Raw genomic sequence first — 24,090 nt, forward strand, 5'->3', positions numbered from 1 at the left:
CACCCCCCTCCACCCTGAGTGGGGGCAGGACGAGGCCCAGCTGGCTCCCCCACTCCAAAGGGACATGCTGACAGCCAGCACAGCCCAGCACAGCAATGCAGGCAGATGAGGGGACTGGGGGTGAACTTACAAATGGAAATTCTCCTCCCAGACTGGGTTGAGATTGCCGTAGATAGTTTTAGTCCTTTTTTTTGTCTTTCCAACCTGGACAGTGACATAGGGGTCACTGGAACCTGTCTTATCCTTTGCTTGCAGGCCCTGGGCACAAACCACTGCAGCACAGCACGGCACGGGATGCACACCCATCCACACACGGCACAGGCACGGCACACATGGCAGAGAGAACAGACAGAGAGAGAAATCAGTGCCACAGCCACACCAAGACCCCCAAAACAGGCACCTGTGCCCCCACAGAGCCCCAGGGGCTGAAGCTGCTTGGCAGGATGAGGGGTTGGGCCATGCAGCATCCTTGTGCTGGGAACAGCCTTGTCCCCATGTCCAAAGAGGACAGCTACCTACCTGTGATGCTGATCTTGGCCGACCATTTGGAGGTGCCATCCAGGACACTCTGCTTCACTGCCTTCATCTGCTGTGTGTGTGTGGTCTTGTTGACCCCAAACACCTCCTGGATCAGCTCAAATATCTCCGGCTTGTTGCGCTCCCGGATCTTCATGCGGTCCTTGAGCACCATGATGATGTTCTGGGTCCGGTCCTCTGCTCCGTGCTTGGAGCTCTTCTCTGCTGCTCCTGGGAGAGGACAGCCATGGGTGAGATGGGGTGGGGACGCAGGTGGTATCCAGGAGAGACCACAGAGCTCTCTCAAGTGGGCATGATGGGCTTGGGGACAGGAGGAAACGGCCTCAAGTTGCACCAGGGGAGGTTTAGGTTGGATATTAGAAAAAAATTTCTTCATAGAAAGGGTTGTCAAGCATTGGCACAGGCTGCCCAGGGCAGTGGTGGAGTCACCATCCCTGGAAGTGTACAAAAAACGTGTGAATGTGGCACTTGAGGACATAGTTCAGTGGTGACAACGGTGATGGATTGATGGTTGGACTTGTTGGTATTAAAGGTCTTTTCCAACCTTGACAATTCCACCATTCTGCAATTCCATACATTAATTAATTCAAACCTGGAGGGCTCTACCCCCTTCCCAGCACAGACCTGCCCTGCCCACCACTTCTCCCACGCTCAAGGCAGGAGCCCAGCTCTCCCAGGCTGCTCCATCCTCCCTCTCCAAGGGCAGAAGGGACAAGGCTTGTGTCCTTACTCTGCAGGCAGTCGGCGTTGAGCAGGTCCTGGCACTTCTCGTGGCACTTGACGCCACACTCGGCGCAGCGCATGCCCTGCCGGGCGATGCCCCACAGGAGCCCCTCGCACTCGTAGCAGTAGGTGGGGGTGGTGGCCGTCCACACCTCGAAGTTGTGGGGCGTCGTGCAGGAGATGGGGTACACTAAGGCTTGCAGGGTCTTCTTGTAAACATGGTTTTTCTGTGCAGGGACAGGAGAGAGGAGGGGGGAGAAAGGCTCAGGCAGGGCAGAGGGTGGCACTTGAGGACACGGGTTAGCGGTGGTGGGTTGATGGTTGCACTTGGTGATCTTAAAGGTCTTTTCCAACCTCAGTAATGCCATGATTCTATACTCAGCTGCTCTGGTGTTGCCAGAGGACGCTGGTGTGGCACACACCCTGCACTTTCACTGCTGGCCCAGCCCCGAGGCTCAGCCCCCCCCCATGACCACCTCCACCCCAGCCCACCCCAGCACCTACCAGCTCCTCATTGTTCAAGGTGCTCGAGGCCAGTGCAGATGTGATTCCCGCTTTCCTGGACTGGACCAGGGACTGTGGGAAAGAAACAGAGTTCCCAAATCCAGCAGAGCATGGAGGGACCCTCCTGCACTCCTTTGAGGTCCCAGTGGCTGTAGAACACCCAGGACAGACCCCAACCCCAGACAGGGAGGGCTCCTGGCTGCATTCGGGGGCAGAGGGGACAGCCCAGCTCCCAGTGATGCCAGCATTGCTGTGCAGTGGGACTGGAACCAGTTCAGCAGCCTGTGGCATTCCCAGTTCAGCCCCAGCAGGGCAGAGCCTCTCAACATGTGTCTGAAACCCCTGGGGAGATGGGGTGGGGGGCACTTACCATGGCCTGTGGGCAGCCAGGGCCAGCAAGGGGGGAATAAAAAGGCCATTAGTGCAAACACTTCCCAGGAGAGCCCCTTCCTCAACAGAACCAGTTGGGATGGGGGCAACGCCCCCCCTTCACCCAGCACTGGGTGGGAGGAACTGTGTCCTCAAGCCCAGCACTGGCTGCAGCCTGCAAATCCAGCAGGGAAAGGAAGCAGCCCCCTCAAACCCTGCCCACTGCCCACCCCCCAACCCCCCAAACACCAACACAGCACAGTGCAGAAGCATCAGCGGCTGCCCAAGTGGGCTGGGGGTGGGGGGTACTGGGTGGGGGGCAGCAAGGGGGGGCAGGGGGATGAGGGGAGAGACAGGTTGGGGACAGGAGGGTGGTACCCTGGGGAGGGCACACAGTGGAGCTGGCAAGGTGTAAAGAAAGGGAGAAGGAGGGGAAGGGCATCTAATTCTGGGGGTAAGGGGTGTCTGGTTTCCAAAATTGCTGTCTCTTGTCACCAGGGAGAGGACAGCAGAGTGATCCTGTGCATTAGAGCCCAGAGGCTGGAAGGGACCCCAGCATGGGGGGTCCATACATGGGGGGTCCCCAGCCCCATACACTGGGCTGTGAAAGCACAGCAGGGCAGTGGGAATGGGACCAGAGGGTCTGGGCAGCTTGGAAAAGCCACTACCATCCCTCCCCTCGTACAGAGGTCCATCTGTCCAGCACCAGCATGGTCCAAGCTGCAGGGACCTACAGCAGGTGGGACAGGGAAGGACCAGGGACACAGCACCAGCAAAAAAATGAGAAACCAGAAGCAGCCCCGGGAAGCCTCGGGCTGATGCTTGGTGTAGGGACTGGGGCTCCGTTAAAGAGAAGCACCCTCGGGTAGGGAGAGCCCAGCTGTGCCATCCTCACAGCTCCCCCCACTGCAAGGAGGGCCAGGAGCCCCCCAAACCAGCCTGGGACACCCCCGCCCCCCTTTGGCAGGGCTGGGGGAGCTGAGGGCTGGCCGGCAGCACCCAAGGGCGCTCTCTCTTTAACCCCTCGGACCGCGCTCACCAGATCGCTGACTAGAGGGAGAGATTTGCGTCCAGGCTTAATGTCGGGCATGCTGTTAATGCAGCGCAGAAACCTTACAGCCGCCCCCCTGCCGCGGGGGAAGCCCAGCCAGGCCACAGGAAAGAAAACAAGAGAACACAAGCCATGTTAGAGGCAGCTGGGGAGCGGGGCAGTCCGGTGGGGCGCAGCGGGAGCGAAGCCGGCAGCTGTGGGGGTGGTGCCTTAGGAGGAGCCTCACCAAATCGCTAACTAGGGGGATGGGTTTTCGCTTGCGAATGTCCGGCATGCTGTCTATAATGATCAGCCCACCACCAGGCCTGCAAGAGAGAGGAGAGTCAGAGGGGAAGGGGAAACTGAGGCATTATTGCCCCATGGTCACTCGGGATTTCGTAGAGTCACAGCCTGGTTTGGGTCTGACCTCATTCCACTCCCTGCCATGGGCAGGGACACCTTCCACTATCCCAGGTTGCTCCAAGCCCCGTCCAACATGGCCTTGAACTCTTCCACGGATGGGGCAGGCACAGCTGCACTGGTAAACTGTGCCAGGGCCTCACCACCCTCTCAGAGAAGAATTCCTTCCTACACTCTAGGATTTGGCAGATAGAACTGCAAAGCAATCCCTTTGTGGCTGGGACCTGTCCATGGGGCCCCCAACCTCATCACCACCCTGACTGGGACAAGGATCACCGGACTAAAAGCTGAGGGGGAAGGGGATTTGGGCAGGAAACTCTGATTTTCCCCATGTGAAGTGCAGCAGTGAAACTCAGGAGAAAAGCAGCCCATTTGGCTTAGTCAGCTCTGGCTTTGCAGCTTGGGGCTGGAGAGCTAGAGGTTCACTCTGGGACCCCAGAGGGGAGCACTGAGCACGTGAGCCTTGAGTTCTGCTGCAAGAGAAACTGAGGCAGGAACTCAGCTTTGCAGCCCTGTCTGTGAGAAATCCCTGGTGTGATCTGGGAATCCTCATGGAAAACTGCCACATTCTGCCTGGGGTCATGGCAGAGCCGTCTGCGAGGGCAAACCAGGACTGAGACCCCCAGCCCATCGAGGTGAGAGGCTCAGGATTCCCCATGGCATCACTCCATGAGGGAAGCAGGAGCTGCCACCCCAACTCAGTCCCATCCCAACTCACCTCTCACTCTCCCCCTCAGCAGCAGCTCTTGGGGACACAGAGCAATGTCATCTCTGCTGGCTCCTCCAGAAGCACCAGACATCGACCAGCATTCAGCCCCAAAATCCGGCCCCCTGCACGCCCACAGCTCAGCAACCCTTCCCCACACAGGCCCACTGTTGAGCTTGTTAATCACATCCTAATGAGAAGGGGGTTGAGATCCCGGGGGGCAGAACGTTCCAGCTTCCCCTTGTACTCACCCGCCTTTGAACCACAGGGATTTGGATTCTCCATCACCTTCCCCGCGGGCCTGGAAAACACAGGACAGTGTCAGGGGCACAGTGGGATCCACCAGCGTGGGGGGCAGCCCCCCCAGGGCAGTGAGCACCCCACTGTGCTCCCAGCACTGGGGAAGCACGGGAGGATGGGCAGGGTGGGCAGAGCAAAGTGTTCCAAAACCAACAGGGCTCTTCCCAGCAAAGAGCTGGCACTGGGAATAAATATCTTGAGGAGGCTGAGCTGGGTGAGCAGTGGGTGGGCTTCAGCAGAGGGGCTCGGGCTGGCAAAGCAGGGTGGGCAGCTACACCGTGCTAAAATTTGGGGGTTGGGGCAGTGGAGAAGCATCATAAGGGCTCAGTTGGTCCTCAGGGACCCACAGCAGTTGGAGAGAAGAGGAGGGAAAAGCCAGAGCACATGGAAGTGGGGGTGTGTGCAGGGATAGTCCAGCAGTGACACCTCCCCTTCCAGGAGGGGATTATTTCAGGGGAGCAGAGAGACCATTGCCCTTGTGGGGCAATCCCTGCACACACAGACACACACACACACACACACAGGGAAGGCACACAGGTTGCTGGGAGGTTCCAGGGGGACATGCTTACCTGCAGGCAGGCTACACCCCTTCCCTGCAGGGAGGGGAGACGCGGGTGCAAGGGCCATGGTGGTGGACAACTGAAAAGAGAAGCGGTGGGGAGGGGGATCGAGACCCCGGGGAGCGAATCCAGAGCCAAAACAAAAAGAAAAGATGGAGGATGGAGTCTAAAAACAAAACAAAATATTGTCAACTCAACAGAGGGGACAGGGTGGGGGGCTCGCACCAGCACACGCATGCAGCACACACGGGGGGGTCCTCAGCACTCCAGGCCCCTCTGGGGGTCCCACTTGGCAGGAATGGGGTTGTGGGGCCACCACTGCTGGGGGCCCCCAGGTCAGGATGGGTCCCTGGGGAGTGGATGTCCCTGGAAGCTGCCAGGGCGTGGGAAGGGGCCGTGCCCTCAGCCCAGGGCAGTGGCCAGGGGGGTCCTCACCTCCTGCAGCTGCATGCAGACCTTGTTGAAGGCTCTCAGCCAGTTGGCTTTGGCTCGTGCTTTGGGGTCCTGCACCTCCTCTTCTGCCTGCTCCCTGCAAGGACACACACACACCTTGTCACCTCCCAGCACAGCACCGGGGAGGGGGAATCAGCCCCCACACCCTGGGCAGGACTGAGGCTGTGATCTGGGCATCCTGATGGGTCCAGAGCCAGCGTGGCCATGGCAAAACCCCCTTTTGCTACCAGGAAGGACCTGAAAATGCAGCAGGTCCTGCTGCAAAGGGCAACACTGTCAGGGTAGAGCACTGGGGACAAGCCAGGAGCTACCCCTCCCTCAGGAGACCCTGACCTGGGCACCCAAGTGACATGTGGGGACAGTTGGTGACACAAGTACGTGAATTAAACATCCTTTGCCCCTCACATCCATCAGGATGTTCTCTGGCCTCTTCCCACCACAACAGCCCGGGGTGAAGAACCCTCAACACCCCCATGGCTCCAAGCCCAGGGAAAACTGTCCACCTGGACATGCTGGGTGTTGTGGGGTTTTTTTCTCCTCTCCTGCAAAATGAAGACATAGAGGAAAAGAAATTCTCCAAACACACCAGCCTCCTTGAGACCCTGCTGTGACATGACACTGGAGAGAGAGACCCAAAACTATCCTGGGACAAAGCCGTGGGGAGCTCAGGAGATGAACCTGCCCAAACCAGCCCTGGGGTCTCTGCCTATGCTAATCTGGGGTCCCCAGTGCTAATCTGGGGTTGTCAGAATTAATTTGTGGTCCCCAGCACTAACCAATGGCTCCCAGAGCTAATCTGATGTCCTCAGTGATAATCTGGGGTCATCAATGTCAACTTGGAGTCCTCAGCACTAATATGGGGTCCCAGAACAGTCCATGGTCCCCAGTGCTAAACTGGTGTCCCCAGCACTAATCCATGGTCTCCAATTCCCAACATGGGACCCCCTGAGCCCCCTGCCCAGTGGGCACCATGACCTGAGGCCACCTATGCCCAGGCTCCCATCAGCCCTTGGGCCCAAATATGTATTTTAAAAAAAAAACAGCTCTCTGCACATTCTTTTAAATTAGAGATTCCCCAGCTCTGGTCTATAATTTAAACTAAATAAAAGACTGAAAAAGCCCATCACAGTTCCCCTCTTCAGGGAGGGGTGACGGTCACTGAAAATGGAAATGGTCAATAATGACATTTGAATAATCTGTCCCCGAGATATGAATTATTCACATGCTGAACCAGGAACCTGGCCACCAACTAATTCACAGCACAGAAGGCCATGGAGTGGCCTAGGGAGAGGACTGGCTCCTGTGGATGGAAATTTCCTCATCTGACCAAGCTCCAGGGTACTCCCTCCATCCAGGGAGCCAAAAACTTGAGCCAGAGGAGAGGAATTGCAGCCTCAAGCCTCCACTTTCCCCAGCCCCAGGTTTGTCCCAGGTTATAAACCTGCAGACCAATAGCTCTGGCAGGTTCTTAAACACCTTGAGCCCTGCTCAGCATGGGGGTGGCTGGGCCAGGGCAGTGTGCCTGAGGGGGCTGGCCCTGCCTGAGGGGCACAAGGTGGGTTTCCCTCATCTCAATGCCTCAGGCACCTGGAAAAGCTCCAGAGACCACACAAGGTGTCTCATCCTGCCCCCTGGCACCAGCCCCAGCCTTGAGCCACCTCCAGAGCATCCTCAGTGCCACCAGGCATGGTGCCATCCCAGGGCAGATCAGTCCCCCCTCCTACCTCTCAGCTGGTTTTGGGGGCTCAGACTCTGGGGCTGCCTCTTGCACGGGAGCTTCCTCCGCTCCCCTCTGGGCCTCGAGGGCCTCAGGGGGTTCCTGGGAGGCAGAGGTGTCCTTCTCCTCCTTCCTCTCCTCTTTCCTCTCCTCCTTCCTCTCCTCCTTTCTCTCTTGCTGCTGTGGCTTCAGCTGTGGGACCAGCTGAGGTTGCTGCTGTTGCTGCTGCTGCTGCTGCTGTTGCTGCTGCTGGGGGACCTGTTGCTGCTGCTGCTGTGCAGGGGGTTTCTGTGGTGGGGGGTACGTTTCGTCCTCGGGGGGTTCATAAGTGTCCTCCTCCCGCAGCTCCTCCTCCTCCTCCAGCTCCTCCTCCTTCGCATAGCCTTCCTCAGTCTCACTGTAGTCCTCAATGAACTCTTCCTCCTCCTCCTCCAGGTAGAGATCATCATCGTCCTCCTCCTCCCAGCGCGGTGAGTCCTTGTGGTAGCTGACGGAGCTGTGGCAGGAGTGGTAGGAGTCGCCGTCCCTCTCGTCCAGCTCCGAGTCCCGCAGACTCTCGTTCTCGAAGTCCTCACTCAGCTGGGAGCTGCCCTGGCTCAGCTCGGCCGACGAGGCGTAGCGACTGCTCCCTGTGGGGCTGAGGGGCGAGGGGACACAAGGACAGGGTTCCTGTGGGTCTGTGTCACCCCAGACAGAGCCCCGGGGTGCCCGTCCCAGGGGCGGGAGGATGTGCAGCTCCCACCGGGAGCACTGGGCTCCTCAACCTGGGAGTTGGAGGCACAGACCCAGGAGACTCCATGGGCTGGGACCAGCCCCCAGGCTGGGGCACTCTCAGGGTCTGACCTTCCTGACCGTGCCAGGGCTGAGCGTGGGGATGGGGGGACAGTGTCTGTCCCTTCAGCTCACCCCAGCCAGGGGTGGGGGCAGAGCACAGCACCCCCAGCCAGGTGCTGCCTCCTGCTACTGCCAGAAACCCTTGTCCTGCCCCTGCCCCACAGAGCTGTCATCCAACTCTGACACCCAGTGCTCCTCATAGCCCTCCCAAGCACCCTCACCCCAGGGCACCCCCTGAGCCCCCTCACTCCCCTCAACATCATCCCTACCCGGGGGTCCCCTCTCCACTCCTCCTGCCCAGCCAGATCCCTTCCCCCCGCTCCATCTGTCCCTCCCCCGGGCCCTTCCAGCCCCCTCCTCTCACAGTTGCCTGACACTGGGGGGGCTGCAGGGGTCCCTGTGCCCCTGTGCCCCGGGGCTCCGTGGGGACAGGCTGACAGAAGCAGACATGCAGACAGGACAGGGACATGCCAAGGAAGAGGCCGACACCACGTCTCCAGCCAGGGCGAGTGGGGTGGGCAAGGGGGATGGGGATGAGGGGATGGGATGGGCAGAGCCCGGAGTGGCCGAGCCAGGCAATGGGAAGCCAGGGAACACTGCAAGGAAGAGGGTGCTGGGGGATGCCCAGGCTGGTCCCAGCTGGGAGGGGTACTGGCATCATCCAGGTACCTTGGGAAGGGGCACTTGGGGCACAGGGGTGCAGGAGACATGGCTCATGCGTGGAAACCCCCCACCTCCCCATCCTGACCCTGGCCAGAGCTGGGAGAGAGGCCTTGGCATATCACAAGGATCCCAAATCACTGCATGAGGCTTTGGCCCAGCCAGGCACTCCCTGGGAGGTGACCGGGAACATGGGGTGGCATTTGAGTCCCCGAGGCCCCACTCCCACACCCGCTGGCTCAAGGAGGAACAGGCTGCAGATGGTCGCAGTGCCAACGAGTGGTACCAGGATGCTGGGACATCACCCCGTGAACTGGGGTGCAGCAGCAAGACGGGACATCGGAGGGAACACCTGGAGCACCCCAACGCTGCCCCCCTGCGAGGCCGATCCGGGACGGGGAGCGGGGACCCTGCGGTGGCACGAGGCCGCCCTTGCCAGGACTGGTGTTGGCCTCACCATGGCTGCAAGGACCGACCACAGCACTCTGCGACGGCACACGGCACACGGCACAGGCAGAGACCCACCTATCCGATAGGTCTAGGGACCGCCTGCTCTCAAGGGAAGGCTGGCGGCTGGTCCGCCTGCTCGACTCAGAACCGGACTCAGCGTCGCTGCGTCCGTTTGCGGCAGAGTCTACGCTACCATAGCGTCTGCCGGGGAGGAGAGGAACATGGTCAGCGAGGCCCCAGTGCCACACCACCGCCACCCGCCACGTCCCGGCATCCCCTGCCGCCGGGGGACACCGGCAGGGAGGCTCTGCCCACCTGGAGGGGGCTGGCACCTTGGGCTGGGCTGTGCTGCGGCCGCAGGGAAGAAGCGCTGGGCAGGTGTCTCTGCCACGTCTGCGTCCCCAGCCAGCCCACACCCCACTGCCCAGCTCCCAGCGTGGTGTGGGGGTCCCCAGACCCAGCGAGGACAGAGGAGAGCGGTGACCCAAAAGGGCTTGAAAACTTCCCAGGGAGAAGGAAAGGCTTGGATGGGGCCAGTACCATCCACCTTTTCCTCACCTCAGCCTCCTTCCCTCTGTCACCCACCTCCCTGGGAGCACCAGCCCTGGCGTCACCTCAGGGACCTGCTGGCCTCTGTCACCTGGGGGGGAGGTTGAGAGAGGGAGTCCCGGGGGGGGCTGCACCCCACACTACCTGATGGGAGCCTGGTCCGAGTAGTCCATCTCGTAGCTCTGCATGGAGTCGGTGTAGGAGTCGCGGGAGCTCTGCTGTTGGTGCCTCATAGGGTACTGGTGCACGGAGGCGTTGGGCTGGGACGTGGTGTAGTAAGGGGGGGGGATGCTGTTGCTGGTCTCGCTGCGGTAATCGCTGTCCCGGTCATCCACGGTGCTGTCAGGGTCATCATCTGCCAGGGGACACAGTGAGTGGGACAGGGGATGGCCCAAATCTGCCCCACGCCCTGCACAGACCCGTCAGTGCCCCCACTGTGTCCCCACCGCTGTGGGCCCGTGCTGGGGAGATGGACCCCGGGCAGGGTGAGAGGGGGCTGCACGTGTTCTCAGTGCAGGAAGGGTTTGAGGGGGAGAGGAAGGCAGAGGGGGAATTTGGGACATACAGAAAGGAGAAAGAGGACAGGGCAGAGCCTCCCTCTGCCCCACTGATGTCCCACCACAGAGGCAAAGCCTGGGCTCTCGTGGTTACCGGGGCACCCTGAGGGCACAGAGCCACCCAGGGCTGTGTCCTCACCAGCCCATGGGGACAGCCCTGCCCAGGACAGGGCACTTGGTGACACCGTCCTCACCCAGCAGAGTCATGGCATGAGGCCACAGGTTGAACCCAAGCCCCAGGTCCCCTGAGCCCTGGGCCAGGCAAAGGGGGACATGCTGCGGACCCCCAGGCTGAGAGGAGAGGAGGGGGCAGGATACTTACTCTGCTGTTCTCCCCAGCCAAAATAATTCCAGTTGCCTACAAAGAAAGGGGCAGAGACAATAAGGACAGAGGCAGCTGGCTGGGAGGAACCAGCATCTCCCAGATGGCACAGTGGCACTGGGCTGGGTGGGGGACAGCGCCCTGAGATGGGGGACATCCAGGATGGGGCACATTGGCACTGAGCCATGGACAGGGACTGTGCAATGCAGCACCGTGATGGGACAGGGAGGGGGTCTAGGGAGGATGAGCCCAGTGGCACTAAGGGCACTGAGGACAGTGCCTGGGCCTGAGCCGTGGTGACACCAAGCTGAGCTGGGGACAGCACATGGGGCTGGGCACGGTGACACTGGCCCAGGCTGGGGACAGTGCTGTGGATAGGCATGGTGGCACTTAAAGGGGACAGGTCCTGGGCTGGGCACAGACACACTGACCTGGACTTGGGGTGGTTACAGAAGGACAAACAGGCACAGGTCGGGACAAACTGAGCTGCCACCCCGAATCCCCCAGACCCCTCTGCTGGGGCCCCCACCCAGCAGCTCCCTCACCAGCCTTGTTGCCCTTTGCCCAGGCTCCCCAGGGGACTGTCCTTACCAGTCCCATTGCCCCTCACACCCTGCCCCCCTCAGACCACAGGAAGGCTCACCCACTGTGGAGCAGGGGGGCGGCAAAGAAACACCAGCAAACACGGGAGGGAGGATGGGAATGGGGACAAGGTGTGGGGTAAAGCTGAGCCCCACTTGGATGGGGTCCAATGCTCCAAAGCACAAACAGAGCCCACCCCTGAGAATCCCCAGTGTGGGGAGTGGGGAGGAAGAGGGGGCGTGGGGGTCCCACAGCAGGGCAGGGACAAGGCAGCACTTACAGCACTGGGAGCCGTGCACGGGCAGAGGCTTTTCCTGCTCCTCCTGGAAGGCATACTGGGAAGAGAGGGGCTGGTGAGGGCTCCTGCTGGCAGCACTGTTGCCCCCACCCCCCTCACCCCAGATCTGGCTGCACCTACATCATCCTGGTCCCGCATTGCATTGAGCTGCTCCAGCTTCTTGGCCCAGTACCTGGCCTCCTCCTCGGGGATATCTGCAAGGGCAAAGACCCAACTTGGTGCACAGAACCCCCCTCCCAAAACAGCCCTCAAGCTTTTGAGGCCACAGGGTCAGAGCCTCAGCCCCATCTCCAAGGCTCCTGAGCATGCCTGGGGCTGGGGACCAGGAAGGATGCACCCCAGTCCGGGGGGCCAGGGATGGTACCCACCCAGCGGCAGCTCGAAGCGGGTGTCAAGGAGGATGCGGTGGAAAGTCGGGTCCTTGGTGCCCGAAATCTCGTTGTCGGTCATGATGACCTGGGAGTCGAGTGTGAGCCATTCCCCAGGGCCCTCCTGTGGGGTGGAAATGGGGTGAGGAGAGCTCCCACGGGCCTTTCCTGGCCCCACAACCAGCACATGGGGTCTGGCCCCAAGCAGGATGGGGAAGGCACTCCCTGCCCCGAAGGACAGCTGAGGCTGGGTCATGTCCCTTGGGGTCCACGTGGGGTGGACATGCCTGGCTCCCTACCTCGTTGGACTGCCGGATGGTCCGCAGGGGGATCCACACCGTCCCCACCATGGTGTCCCAGATGAGCCCCTTGTTCCACACCTCCACTGTCAGGCCCAGGTCAAGCCTGTTGATCTCACTGGGGACAGGAAAGGTATCAGGCTACACCCCCCTTCAGGTCACCCCCCTCAGCAGGCCCCTAGGACCACCCCAGCCTTGACCTGCCCCCTCAGCCCCAGGACTCAGGGGAGCCCCCAGGGCTGGGGTCAGCAGGGGACCTCCCCCTGTCTGCAGGGGCAGCAGTGATGGGGGATCCCGGGGGACCCCCTGGACACTCACAACATGAAGTCCTGCTCCCAGGAGGGCAGGTTGCCCCGCACCGCGATGGTCGTGCTCTTGACATTTTGCACCTTCAGGGTCACGTAGGTGTTAAACTTCTCTGTGGGAGCAAGAAGAGGGTGAAGTGACCCCCAGTGCCCCCCTGACACCACCCACTGCCACCCTCCCGTGGGGACCCCCACACTTGGCACGCCAGCCCCGCAATGGATCCCACCTCTGCTGGGGTGATGAATGTGAGTCCCCCCGCTCCTGTTCAGGGCACCCCCATCTCTGTGTGTGCTCCTCCCCCACCCCAAACTTGCCGAATGATATCTCCAGAGCTGAGGATGAGCCTGGGCTCCCCTCTCCCCCCAGCCCTTCCTCTGACCCTGTCACATCCAGCCAGCCCAAGAGCCCCCCCGCCCCCCCTCAGGTGGGCAGGCAGGTGGGGGGTCACTTACCTTGGGGCCCGTCATACTTGGCCTTTTTAACTGTGGGGACAGAGGGAGGGAAAAGAATCAGGCTGAGAGCCTCGATGGGGGGCTGGAGACCCCCCACCAGGGTGTCAAGGGGGTGGGAGGACCCCAGCTCTGACTGCCCCCCCACTCTCCCCTTCAGCTGCCAGGTGGGGAAAGTGCTGGGATACACGATGCCAGGTGAGGGTGGGACACCAGACATGAGCTGGAGATGGGCACCAGAGGGGAGCAAAGGCCCCCCAAAAAACCTGCCACTCTGGGACAGCTTGCAACCCCAAATGACCTGCCTTCATCTGTTGAGGGGGTGTTACTTTCCCGATCCCCCTCACTTCTGAATTGGGATCTATTTGGGGAAACAGATGATGTCACTCACCATCCATATCTCGAGGGAAAAGGCGGGTTCTGGGGGGCCCTGCCCCCTTCTCTAGTCCCTGTCACAGGGCACTAGCCCAGCAGCACCAGGGTTAAGTGTCTCCCAAACCACCGACCCAGATTTCCCACGGGGAAACCCGGGGGGGGCTTTCCTCCCCTTAAGAGTGGAACGGTAACAGGCTGTAACCCTCCCCACCCCAAAACAGCACCAGGGACAGTGGAGATACCCCTCCAATTCCCATACAGCCCCGAAACAACCCCACTGCACCCCAGCCCTGTTCCAGAGGGGACTGAGGGGCTGGTTCCCATCCTGCCCATCGGGGTGTGTGTGTGCATGGGGGGGCTCAGATCCTGCTCAGCACCATGGGAAAAACACCCTCGATTCTGGCTGATCCCCCCCCCGGCTTTACCCAGTGCAGGGCGGGGGTCAGTCCCCACGTTTTGGCTGCAATGGGGAGGCAAACAGAGCTGGGCACAGCCAGGTACCAACGCTGCCAACGCCGGGGGCGCGGCGGGGGCGAGGGGTGTCCTCGGGGCTCCCGGGAGGGGACCAGGCGGGGGGGGGGGAATGACACAGCACCCGGAGAACGGTTTAATGACGCGGGTGCCAGCGGGTGCAGGACCAACGTGACCGAGCAGGGATGAAAATAGCCCTGGCGACATCAAAGGTAATTTGATTTCGGAGACGTGCCACTCGCCAGCCGCTTATCACCCGCCACCAGCGCCGGAGGGGACGCGGGGCTGCCGCCGGCGACACGTGCCTGGCAGGGCTGGGAGGAGCCCACGTGGCATCGGCAGCCTCGGGAAAACTGAGGCAGGGGGGAACAACCGCCTCGGAAAATAACTGGGGACCCTGTGGCTCGGCTGCCTGCCCTGTGCCACCGAGAGGGTGACACGCTGGGTGGCTCTTTGCCCGCAGGAAGGTCACCGGCCGCGTCACCGGCAGCCATGTTCCCAGGGAATCACAGGGAGCTGCAGCTTCGCTCAGGGATGGGGGGGTTCACGCTCAGGGGAGGCACCAGGCTCCAGGATCCCAAAGATCCCCGAGTGTCATCGTGTTGGGAGCCTGGGGGCTGACTGGGGATGGCTGCCATCACTGTGTGTAATAATTATACATGTTATATATATAATGTATTTATATATATATAATATATATATATTATTCTATTCTAATACAGTATTTGGTACCAGGACCTGCCTGTGGCTGACAGGGATCCCTGACATGGGGGCTCCCCCTTGTCCTGGACCCAGGGGCACCCACTGCTCTCCGCCAGCTGCTGCCTCCGAAACGGAATGAGAAAGCAGAGGAAGGAAAAGCTCCAAAAATACCCGAGCTGACAGGAACAAACAATTATCCAGGGAACACGTGGCTTTCCTGGCTGTCATCTCCTGCCAGGGAGAAGTCCTGCTGCCACCATCTGCAGGCTGTGCTGCCCTCCCGCACATCAAAGGGTGCCCAAAGCTGACTCAGGGGTGGTGAGTCCTGGGGTGACACCCTGGGGCTAAATTAAACCCCAGGCAGGGAGCTGGGTACAGCAGGACACCCGTGTGAGCTGGGTAACCCCCAACAAGCTGGAAGAGCCAAGGTGCTTCCCAGGCTGGGGTGATCAGGCTCCTCTCAGGGCGATCTTGGCCAGTTGTGGAAACTGAGGCAGGAGGCAGCTGGCAGGGATCAGAATGGCAGTGGTGTGAAAACCAGGCTGGGCTGGGCATCCCACAACAGGCCTGTCTGTCTGTCCACCCCTCTGCCATACACACATCCCTCTATCCGTCCATCCATCCCTCTGTCCATCCTTCTGCCCATCCACCCACCCCTCTGTCCATCTCTCTGTCCATTCATCTGTCTCTCCACTCACCCATCCTTCTGTCCCTCCATCTATTCACCTGTCTGTCCATTCCCTGTGTGTCCACTCCTCTGTCCATCCATTCCTCTGTCTGTCCATTTACCTGTCTCTCCATCCATTCACCTGTCTGCCCATCCACCCGTCTCTCTGTCCACCCATCCTTTGACCATCCATTCACACACTTGTCCCTCCATCCACCCCATCCCTCCACCTGCCTGTCCATCCACTCTGTCCCTCCCTCCATACATCCTTCATCCATCCCTCTGTCCGTCCTTCATCCATCCCTCCGTTCACCCTCTCCCTCCATCCCTCCACCCCTCTGTCTGTCCATCCACCCACCCACCCCTCTGTCCCCGTGCTCACGTCTCCCATCCCCTCCATCCATCTGTCCCTCCGTCTCTCCATCTGTCTCTCCGGATGCCCGTCCGCCCTCTGTCCATCTGTCCGTCTGCCTCACACCACTCCAGACACCCCCTCCTGTCCCCGCTCACCCCACCTCTCCCGGGTCACTCCCTGTCACCCAGGGACACCCCCTGGCACGAAGCCCCAGGGGCTGCACGTGGCCCCAGCCCCCAGGGAGGGGCAGGGAGAGGCTGGGGGAGGATCTGAGGTGGCACCTCCACCCCCAGAACCCCAAAAATAGGGTGGGTGACAAAACCAGCTGCCGCCAGAGAGTGGTGACAGGGCAGTGGGGGAAGCCCAAACCCACTGGGAGCTGATTGTCACCAGCCACCCACAGCATCGCCAAGGGTGTCACCACATGTGACGTCTAAATGAGAGCAAAGAGGTGCCCCGCTCCCGCCAGAGGAGAAGCCCCCAAATGTGGGGCTGGCTGGGGCACACAGGGGCACCCTGGCTCTGGCAGCTCCCTGCGTGCTGCTGTGGCACTGCCACAGGACAGGGGGCTGTGACAGCACCTAAAAGACAAGGACATGTCAGGGGGGTGGGAGGGGGCACAGCCCCTCATCCCACTGAGCTCAGGCAGCACTGAGGGAGCCCCCATTTTCCTCTGGATTTCACCTGAAGTGAGGGAATCCCAGCCAGCCTGTGCCCCACCTTGTCCCCAGCTGCCACTGCCACCTCCATCCCATGACCCCAACACTCACGAGTGCCACCCCTTCCCCATCAGGGTGTCACAGGGTTTGGGGAGGGCGTAAAGGAACCCCTCTGACTTTTGCCCCCCCGGCCAGACTGAGCACTCATTCCAGGGTAAACACCAGCGAGGCCAAGGCCAGGCCTGCAGGACTCATCTATGGACCGAGTTGGGCAGGTCTCAGTGCACTGGGTGTGGGGTTCCCCTACCTGTGTGCTCCCCCCAGTTCCTCCCAGTATGGGGTGACCAGCACCCCTAACTGGCCCCACAGCAGCACGAGGCCCCCAGGCTCCTGCCCTGACCCCCCCCAGCATCACCATGCCCATGGGGGGCTGGGGCTTGGGGTGTAATTTGAGGGGGATATTTAGGGGTTCACAGACTGGGGGACTCGGGGTGTATGGGGTCTCTTTGAGGGAGTGGGAATGTAGGGATGCTTGAGGATAGATGATGTTTGGGACTGGGGAGGATTTGGGTTGCGGACTGGAAATCAGGAGGGTTGGGGAGTGATGTGGGGTGTTTGGGGGGCTCACATGGGGCGTGTTTCAGGTGAGGGGGTGTTTGGGAATGCAGGGAGCTGTGTCTGCAGGGTGGGGGTGTCTGGAGACAGGCGTGAGGGGTGGGGATCTGGGGGGGCTGGGTAAGGGGGTATTTGGGGAGAGGGAGGAGAGTGAGGCTGGCTGAGTGGGGGTGTTTGGGCAGTGGGCACGTGGGGGTCTCCGTTTGAGGAGGGGTGAGAAGAACGCGGGGTAGGGGGCTGGAGAGGGAAGAAAGGGGCTCCGTGGGGGCGGGAAGGAGGAGAGGGGTAGAAGGGAGAGGCTGAGGTGGGAGGCGCGGGGGGAGCCCCCTCCCCGGTGGTCTCCCCGGTGGGGGAGGGTTACGGGGGGAGCTCTTGGGGGAGTTATGGGTGGAGCCCCCTCCCCACGGCGAGTTGGGAGGCGGGAGGGGAGCCGGGGGGGGAATTACGGGAGCAGCCCCGTCCCCAGTGGTCTCCCCGGCGGGGGTGGTTCCGGGGTGAGCCCGGAGGGCGTCCCGGGGGGAGCCCCCTCCCCATAGCGGTTTAGGAGGCGGGAGGGCAGTCGGGGGGGATTACAGGAGCAGCCCCCTCCCCGGCGGGGGGGAGGTCCCGGGAGGAGCTCAGGGTGGGGGGGGGTTAAGAGGGGAGACCCCTCCCCACGGCGGATCAGAAGGCGGGAGGGGAGCCAGGGGAGGTTACGGGGGAGCCTCGTCCCCAGTGGTCTCCCCGGTGGTCTCCCCGGCGGGGAGGAAGCCGGGGGCGGGTCCGGGGGGAGCCCCGTGCGGGGCAGGGCGCGCCCACACCCCCCGCTCCGGGGCCGCCGCGCCGCGCGCGCCCCCGCCGGTTCATTCATAAAATCCACCGCGCGCCGGTTCCTCGTGAACGGAGCCGTGCCCACGACCCCCCCCGCAACCTCCCCGCCGCCTCCCCCCTCACACCGCTCCAGACACTCCAGCCCCCCCCCCGCGCAGAGAGGGGCAGCGGGGCGCGCCCCTCCGCCCGCCATCCCCGCGCCCCGTCCCCCCCGCGCCGCCCGCCGTGTCCTCCCGGTACCTCCGACGCAGAGCAGCGACATGTTGGCGGTGGCGGCGGGGGGCGCGGGGGGCGCGGGGGGCGCGGCCGCCGCCCGGCTCTAGCGCGCCGCCATCTTCCCTCCCTCAGCACCGCGGACAGCGCCTGACGTCACCGCCGCCCCCGCCCGCGGCCACGCCCCCCGCCGGGACCCCCGCGGGCGGGGCGGGGAGGGAGGGAGGGAGGGGAGGGGGGTCCTGGGGGGGGTCCCGGAGGGTCCCGGAGGGTCCCGGAGCGTCTCGGGGGGTCTCGGGGAGTCCTGGCGGATCCCGGGGGGTCTCGGGCTGTGCCGGGCACGGAGCGCGGGGAGAACCGATGGGCTGTCACAGCCCCTGCGGAAGGGCAGGGAGGCGATCCCGCACAAATCGAGGGGGGGGGGATGTCTGGCCGGGGTGGGGGATCTGTGCTGCCCACCCTGCACCGGGGGCTGTCTGGCTTGTACAGCCTCGGAGGTCGATGGGATCTGTGCTGCCCACCCTGCACCGGGGGCTGTCTGGCTTGTACAGCCTCGGAGGTCGGTGGGATCTGTGCTGCCCACCCTGCCGCAGGGGCTGGCTGGCTCGTCGGGGGTCTGCCGCGCTCTCCTGGCCCCTGGAAAGGGGTGTCACCTGGCTTGCAGAGGAGCTCGGGGGCCTGTCGTGCGATGGGGAAGGGGGTTGTCCGGGGGGTGGGGTCTGTGCTGCCCACCCTGCACCTGGAGATGTCTGGCTTGTACAGCCTCGGGGGGCTGTCGTGTAATGGGGGGGTTGTCTATCCGGGAGATGGGAGCTGTCCTGCTCAACCTGCACCGGAGGCTTGTATAGCCTCAGGGGGTCTTTCGTGCTCTCTTTGCCCCTGACAGGGGGGGTCATCTGGCTTGTACAGCCTTGGGGGCTGTCGTGTCTTCCTTGCCCCTGGGAGGAGGATGTCATCTGGCTTGTACGGCCTTGGGGGGCTGTCGTGCAATGGGGAGGAGCGGGGAGTCTATCTGGGGAGTGAGATCTGTCCTGCCAACCGTGCACAGGAGAGTGTGTGGCTTGTACAGCCTTGGAGGTCTTATGTACTCTCCTTGCCCCTGAGAGGGGAATGTTATCTGGCTCGTACAGCTTCGGTGGGATCTGTGCTGCCCACCCTGCACCGGGGGCTGTCTGACTTGTACAGCCTTGGGGAGCTGTCCTGCCTTGCCCTTGGGAGGGGGTATCATCTGGCTTTGCAGCCTTGGGGATCTCTGTCCTGCCTGCACAGCCCTAAAAAGGGGGGTCATTTCGGGGTGTATCATTTAGCTCATTCCCCCACCAGGCATGGGGGGTTTGCAGCCCCCAGGGGGCTGTGTCTGTTCAGAGATGGGTCTGAGCAGTGGGGGCACGTTGTCGTTGTCACTCCTCAAGCCAGTTCCCTCTCTCATCTCGGCCTCCAAATGACACATCCAGAAGAGATGCTCAAATCTGGGCAGATCCCAGCTCGGGGGCAGGAGAAGCCTCCACAGTCCCAGGCAGGGACCAGCACCCCAGCTCCACACACTGACCCTCATGGGAGGGGTCCCGGGTGGGGGTTAAAGCAGAGACCCCCAACTCCATCACTGGGGACGTGAACTCAGCTAGGGTTTCCTCCTGTCCCCATCTGCCTCCCTTCTTGCCTCGGGATGTGTGTGGGGCTGTGTGTGTGTGTGCACAGACACAGGTGTGCACACCTGGTGTGTTCTCAGACCCCCTGTGCACACCCATCTGTGCACACCCAGCACAGCAGCACAGGGCTGTGCACGCCCACCCTGTCCCCACACACACAGACCCCCCTGAGGTGACAGCCCAGCCAGGGTGACCCAGCAGGGAGGCTCAGAGAGCCAGGCTGGGAGCAACATCACTGCCAGCTCCCTCCCTCCTGCAGGGATGAGGCCCTGGGGGGACACTGCAGGGACACCCCAGGAGTTGGTGTGGTGAGCAGAGCCCTGCCCACCAGGGAAACTGAGGCACAGAATGCTGGGCATTGCATCAAGGGATGAATGATGAGCCAGAGGAGATGGGATCATCCTGGGCAATGCAAAAGGGCCAAGGCAGGATCCTCCAGACCCCTGTGGTGGAGCAGCTGGCTCAGCCCCAGCCCCTTCCCTACCACATTCATTCCCTTGCCTGTCTGCTTCCTGACTCTCTGCTTCCCAGCAGCCCTACCCCAGGGATGGCAGAGCAGGCCCATGCCAGGGCGGGTGCCAACACCGGGCATGGCGACCAGCACTAGGGCCACCTTCCCTCCCCTTGCACTTTGTGAGGCTCTCACTCCCATTCTGCCTCCCACTGCATGTAAAAACACTTCCAGACTCCCACAGAATCAGAGCAATGCCCATGGCAATGGATCAGGACTGCGTGGCACCTCCACCCCTGCCACATGCCACTTCCCACAGCACCCACCCTCACGAGCACCATCCTGGCAGGGCTGCAAGAGTTTCAGGGTCCCCCCAGATCCCCAAAGAGTCCCTCCTTGCAGCCAGGCCCTTCCCAACCCCTCCAAGGCCTCTCGATGTATTTTGGATTGCTGTCTCGTGGCATCTCCTCCTGCCAGTGCCGCAGCCCCGGGGCAGCACAGCCCTGCTTCGAGCAGGATGTGCCTCCTCTGCTCACTGCCAGCACATCGCCTGCATGTGCTGACACACGTGTGGGACACGTACACGCACACATACACATGTGGGACACACACACACACATGTGGGACGCACACACATGGGCCATGTACATGCACACACACATGTGGGATGCACATACACACACAGGACACATACATGCACACACACACATGTGGGACACACATACACACACACATGTGGGATGCACATACACACACAGGACACATACATGCACACACACACACGCAGGACACACATACACACACACACAGGACACATACATGCGCACACACACATGCAGGACATGCATACACACACACATGGGACATGTACAGGCACACACACACACGTGGGACACACACACGTGGGACACACAAACGCACAAGCACACATGTGGGACATGCACATACACATGTGGGACACAAACGCACACATGTGGGACATGTACACACACACACACGTGGGACACACATACACACACACGGGACACATACACACACACACATGCAGGACACACATACACACATGTGGGATATGTACAGGCACACACACATGTGGGACATGCACACACACATGTGGGACACACACACACACACACACGTTTCTGTTTGTGCACACACAGACACACACTCACATTATCACACACTGCCTGAAACCCACCCTTTCCAAGCCAAACAGCAATTCTGGAAGATTCCAGTTAGGAAGATCTTCCTTATTTAGCTCAATTCGTCTGACACCCACCCCACCGAGGGGCCTGCACTCACTGCTGCTTGATGCCACCTCCAGTGCCCACACCCCAAAGCAACTCCCCTCCCGCCCTGGCACCCCACACTGAGCTGCTCCCATGGCTCAACTTTGGGTTTATTTTATGCCCCAAACCCTTGTTTGGATGAAAAATAGTCTTATTGGAAGGGAAAATGTTCATGAGAAGATTCAGCGTTCTTTCCCAAGAAAAGGCCTGGCTTTTGATCAAAAATAAGCTTAAAAAAAAAAAAAAGTCAGGAAGCAATCTCCATGCCTTGAAATTAATTATTTCCAGGAGCTGAATTCTTGCAACCTGCCCCTTGTGGTGCTTTCCTTCCCACACAGCCGTTTCTCCCATCCCCACATCCACACTGGTCCATCGTGGTGCCCAAGCCCCTAAACCCCAGGCAGCAGGATGGCATCATCCCAAAAATCTTCTTGTCTAAATATCTCCAAAATGTCATCAGATCTCCAGCTCAGCATAAAACCAGCTTCTCCCATGACTCCTGGGCTTTGAAAGCCAAAATAAAACAATCAAACCTCCTCAAAAACCTCTTCAATCCCCACACCAAAACCCTGGGTTTGAAAAACCTGCAGGAGGGAAGACAGAGGGCACAGGGGGAAGGCAGGGCACCAGCAGGGACCAATTTGTCCCAGTGAGCAGCACCAGGAAAGATCCAGCTGTTCCTGAGGATAACAAAGCCAGAACCAGCAGTTCAGCCACACATGGGGGTGATCAGCCCACAGACCCCAAAACTCCAGGCAGTTCCTGGGAGGATGACTGCTAGAGGGACATGGTGACATGGACAACTGACAGCCCCAAGCACTTGCTGGAGGTCAGAATTCCCTGAGGCAGAGCCAAAATCTGGGACAGCTCATCCCCAGGTGGGGAGCAGGGAGTAGCTCAGAGGGGAAGGGGCTGGATATGTTGGGATCCTTTGGGGACCCCCAGAGCGTGCATGGCACCAGTGGGGCCTGAAGGATGTCACCTCCCTCACCTCCCAGGAGCCTCCAACCTCCTCAGGGCCTGGTCACGCTGGGACCAAGGCAGGGTGGCAGGGCTGGGGGTGCCCATCACTTTTCCCCAGGGACCAGGTCCTGCCCCTGTGCTGGGAGCAGAGATCAGCCCCCAGAGGATGTCCTGTACCCAGCTCCCCCATATTCTTGGTCAGATTCCTACACACCCCAACTTCATGACTGAGTTTCCACAGAGCCAGAGGGGAGAAGGGCTCCAGCTGAGTGCACGTGTTGGGGTACCTGGGACAGTGCTGGAAGGGGTCACACAGGAGCCCATCACCCACCCAGGGATGTATCTGCTTTCGGGGATCCCTGGCATGTTGTAGGTGGTGCCTGCAGCTATCCCTTCCTGGGAAGACAAACCCAAAGCAATTCCCAAATCCTCAGAGATCCCACACATCCCTTTGCTGTCCCTCCCACTGGGATCCCTCTGTCCCACTGACGTGGGCGCTGTCCCTCTGCCATGCCCAGCCACTGGCACAGCCTCTGCCCGGCAGTGACCACCCACCAGCCCACCCAGAGCGGCCGACCCGCCTCCCCGGGGGCAGCCCAGGAACTCCCGGACCGGGATTATTCCTCGCCTCTATCCAGCTGCTTTTCCCCAGGGCTCGCGGCTGCTCTGGGTGCTTCTGGGGGCAGAGGGGTCTGCAATGGCACCGGGAGTGGGGCACCATGCCAGCCATCTCCTGGAGTAGCCGGAAGGGATGGAGGTGCCGGGCACGGTGGCTGCACCAGTGGCCGGGGGCTCGGTGAGGTGGCAGCTGTGCTACGACATGAGGGGCAAGACCTGGTGGATGGTGAGTGAGGGCGGCCGGTCGGGGGCACAGGGTTGGGCATCAGATACTTGACTTTGGAAGGGGGGGGCGTCGACTGTGGGCAAAAGAGGGGCCTGGGGCCAAGGAGGGGGAGGCTGTGTCACAGCCCTGGCTGGGAATGGGGAAGGGAGGGTTGGGATGGAACCTGCTCACCCGTGCGCGTTTGGTCAGGTTGTTTCTCTGTTTCTGGGGGTTCTGTTGGATTTCTGTTTCTTCCTGCTGATACCAGCCTTGCCCTGGGACACCAGGCTGGGATGTCCTTGCCCCAGCTAACCGTGGGTGCTTTGCTCCCAGGACTGTTCTTGGAGAAAACCCTGCTGCTGGCAGGGAACAGCATCTCCCTGCTTGGCCATGAGGGTCTCTGCTGGTGTGAGCCCCACTCAACCTCTGCCAACCCTATCCATCCCCTGTCCTTGGGATGGTACCTGCAAGGGGACCTGAATGCGTCTGTCTGTCTGTCTGTCCCTCAGCACCTGCCCTGGCTCAAGGTCTGGAGCTGGGGATCACCTTAAACTGGATTTAAAGACTGGTTTGGGTACAACCCTGGGCTGGTTTTGGGAAGCAGAGGAATCCCTCCACAGCTTCACAGCGAGAGCTTGAGACAGGGAATGCAAGTCCCCAAGCTCCCAAAGCACCCCACAAGTCTCCCAGGCTGGGATTGCTGGGATTACTGGGAAGCAGACAGGCTGAGCAGATTCCTGCCGGGAAGCACAAGCCACTGCCATTGTTGTAACTCGGGCTTGTGGAGGAGCCCCAAAAAACCATCTGTGACCAGCACAGAGAGCTCAGAGAGGGACAAACCCCACGGACACTCAGGTGTCCCCCTCCCTGTGCAGGGATGGTGCCTGGCATCATGCCAGCTCCACTGTGGCTCGGGCATGGAGCACAGGGACAGGAGACCAGACCCTGCCCTGCATGACCCCGCTGTGGGCAGCTGCCATTTCCAGGGCAAGAGGCTGGGCCAGAATCAAAGGGCTGGAGGCTGGGGGGCACTGACAGCCCCTGTGCCCAGCAGG

The 24,090-nt window shown here is 61.2% G+C and overlaps 1 protein-coding gene across 14 annotated transcripts in view; it reads right to left on the reverse strand.

Moving 5' to 3' along the window:
* Nucleotides 1-18,004, reverse strand: part of UNC13A (unc-13 homolog A) — a 91,441-nt gene extending 73,437 nt beyond the window's left edge. For 10 of the 14 annotated variants that reach the window (XR_010425327.1, XM_064636984.1, XM_064636981.1 and 7 more), the window contains exons 1-18: nucleotides 17,888-18,003; nucleotides 12,997-13,026; nucleotides 12,557-12,656; nucleotides 12,239-12,356; nucleotides 11,940-12,063; nucleotides 11,692-11,765; nucleotides 11,554-11,608; nucleotides 10,692-10,727; nucleotides 9,957-10,167; nucleotides 9,339-9,464; nucleotides 7,327-7,956; nucleotides 5,585-5,678; nucleotides 4,541-4,590; nucleotides 3,411-3,489; nucleotides 1,765-1,836; nucleotides 1,268-1,487; nucleotides 520-747; nucleotides 131-272 (exon numbers count right to left, since the gene is read on the reverse strand). Coding sequence is in view for 13 of the 14 variants with exons in the window: in XM_064636984.1 (XP_064493054.1) it covers nucleotides 131-272; nucleotides 520-747; nucleotides 1,268-1,487; nucleotides 1,765-1,836; nucleotides 3,411-3,489; nucleotides 4,541-4,590; nucleotides 5,585-5,678; nucleotides 7,327-7,956; nucleotides 9,339-9,464; nucleotides 9,957-10,167; nucleotides 10,692-10,727; nucleotides 11,554-11,608; nucleotides 11,692-11,765; nucleotides 11,940-12,063; nucleotides 12,239-12,356; nucleotides 12,557-12,656; nucleotides 12,997-13,026; nucleotides 17,888-17,909 (2,411 nt within the window). In the remaining variant the exon portion in view is untranslated. Of the gene's footprint in view, nucleotides 1-130; nucleotides 273-519; nucleotides 748-1,267; nucleotides 1,488-1,764; nucleotides 1,837-3,410; nucleotides 3,490-4,540; nucleotides 4,591-5,584; nucleotides 5,679-7,326; nucleotides 7,957-9,338; nucleotides 9,465-9,956; nucleotides 10,168-10,691; nucleotides 10,728-11,553; nucleotides 11,609-11,691; nucleotides 11,766-11,939; nucleotides 12,064-12,238; nucleotides 12,357-12,556; nucleotides 12,657-12,996; nucleotides 13,027-17,887 lie in introns of all 14 variants that reach the window. The other 4 variants (XM_064636987.1, XM_064636986.1, XM_064636983.1 and 1 more) reach the window with 2 other exon arrangements.
* Between the last annotated feature and the right edge of the window lie 6,086 nt (nucleotides 18,005-24,090).

This window comes from Pseudopipra pipra, chromosome 27 (genome assembly GCF_036250125.1).
Source record: "Pseudopipra pipra isolate bDixPip1 chromosome 27, bDixPip1.hap1, whole genome shotgun sequence".
NCBI lineage: Eukaryota > Metazoa > Chordata > Aves > Passeriformes > Pipridae > Pseudopipra > Pseudopipra pipra.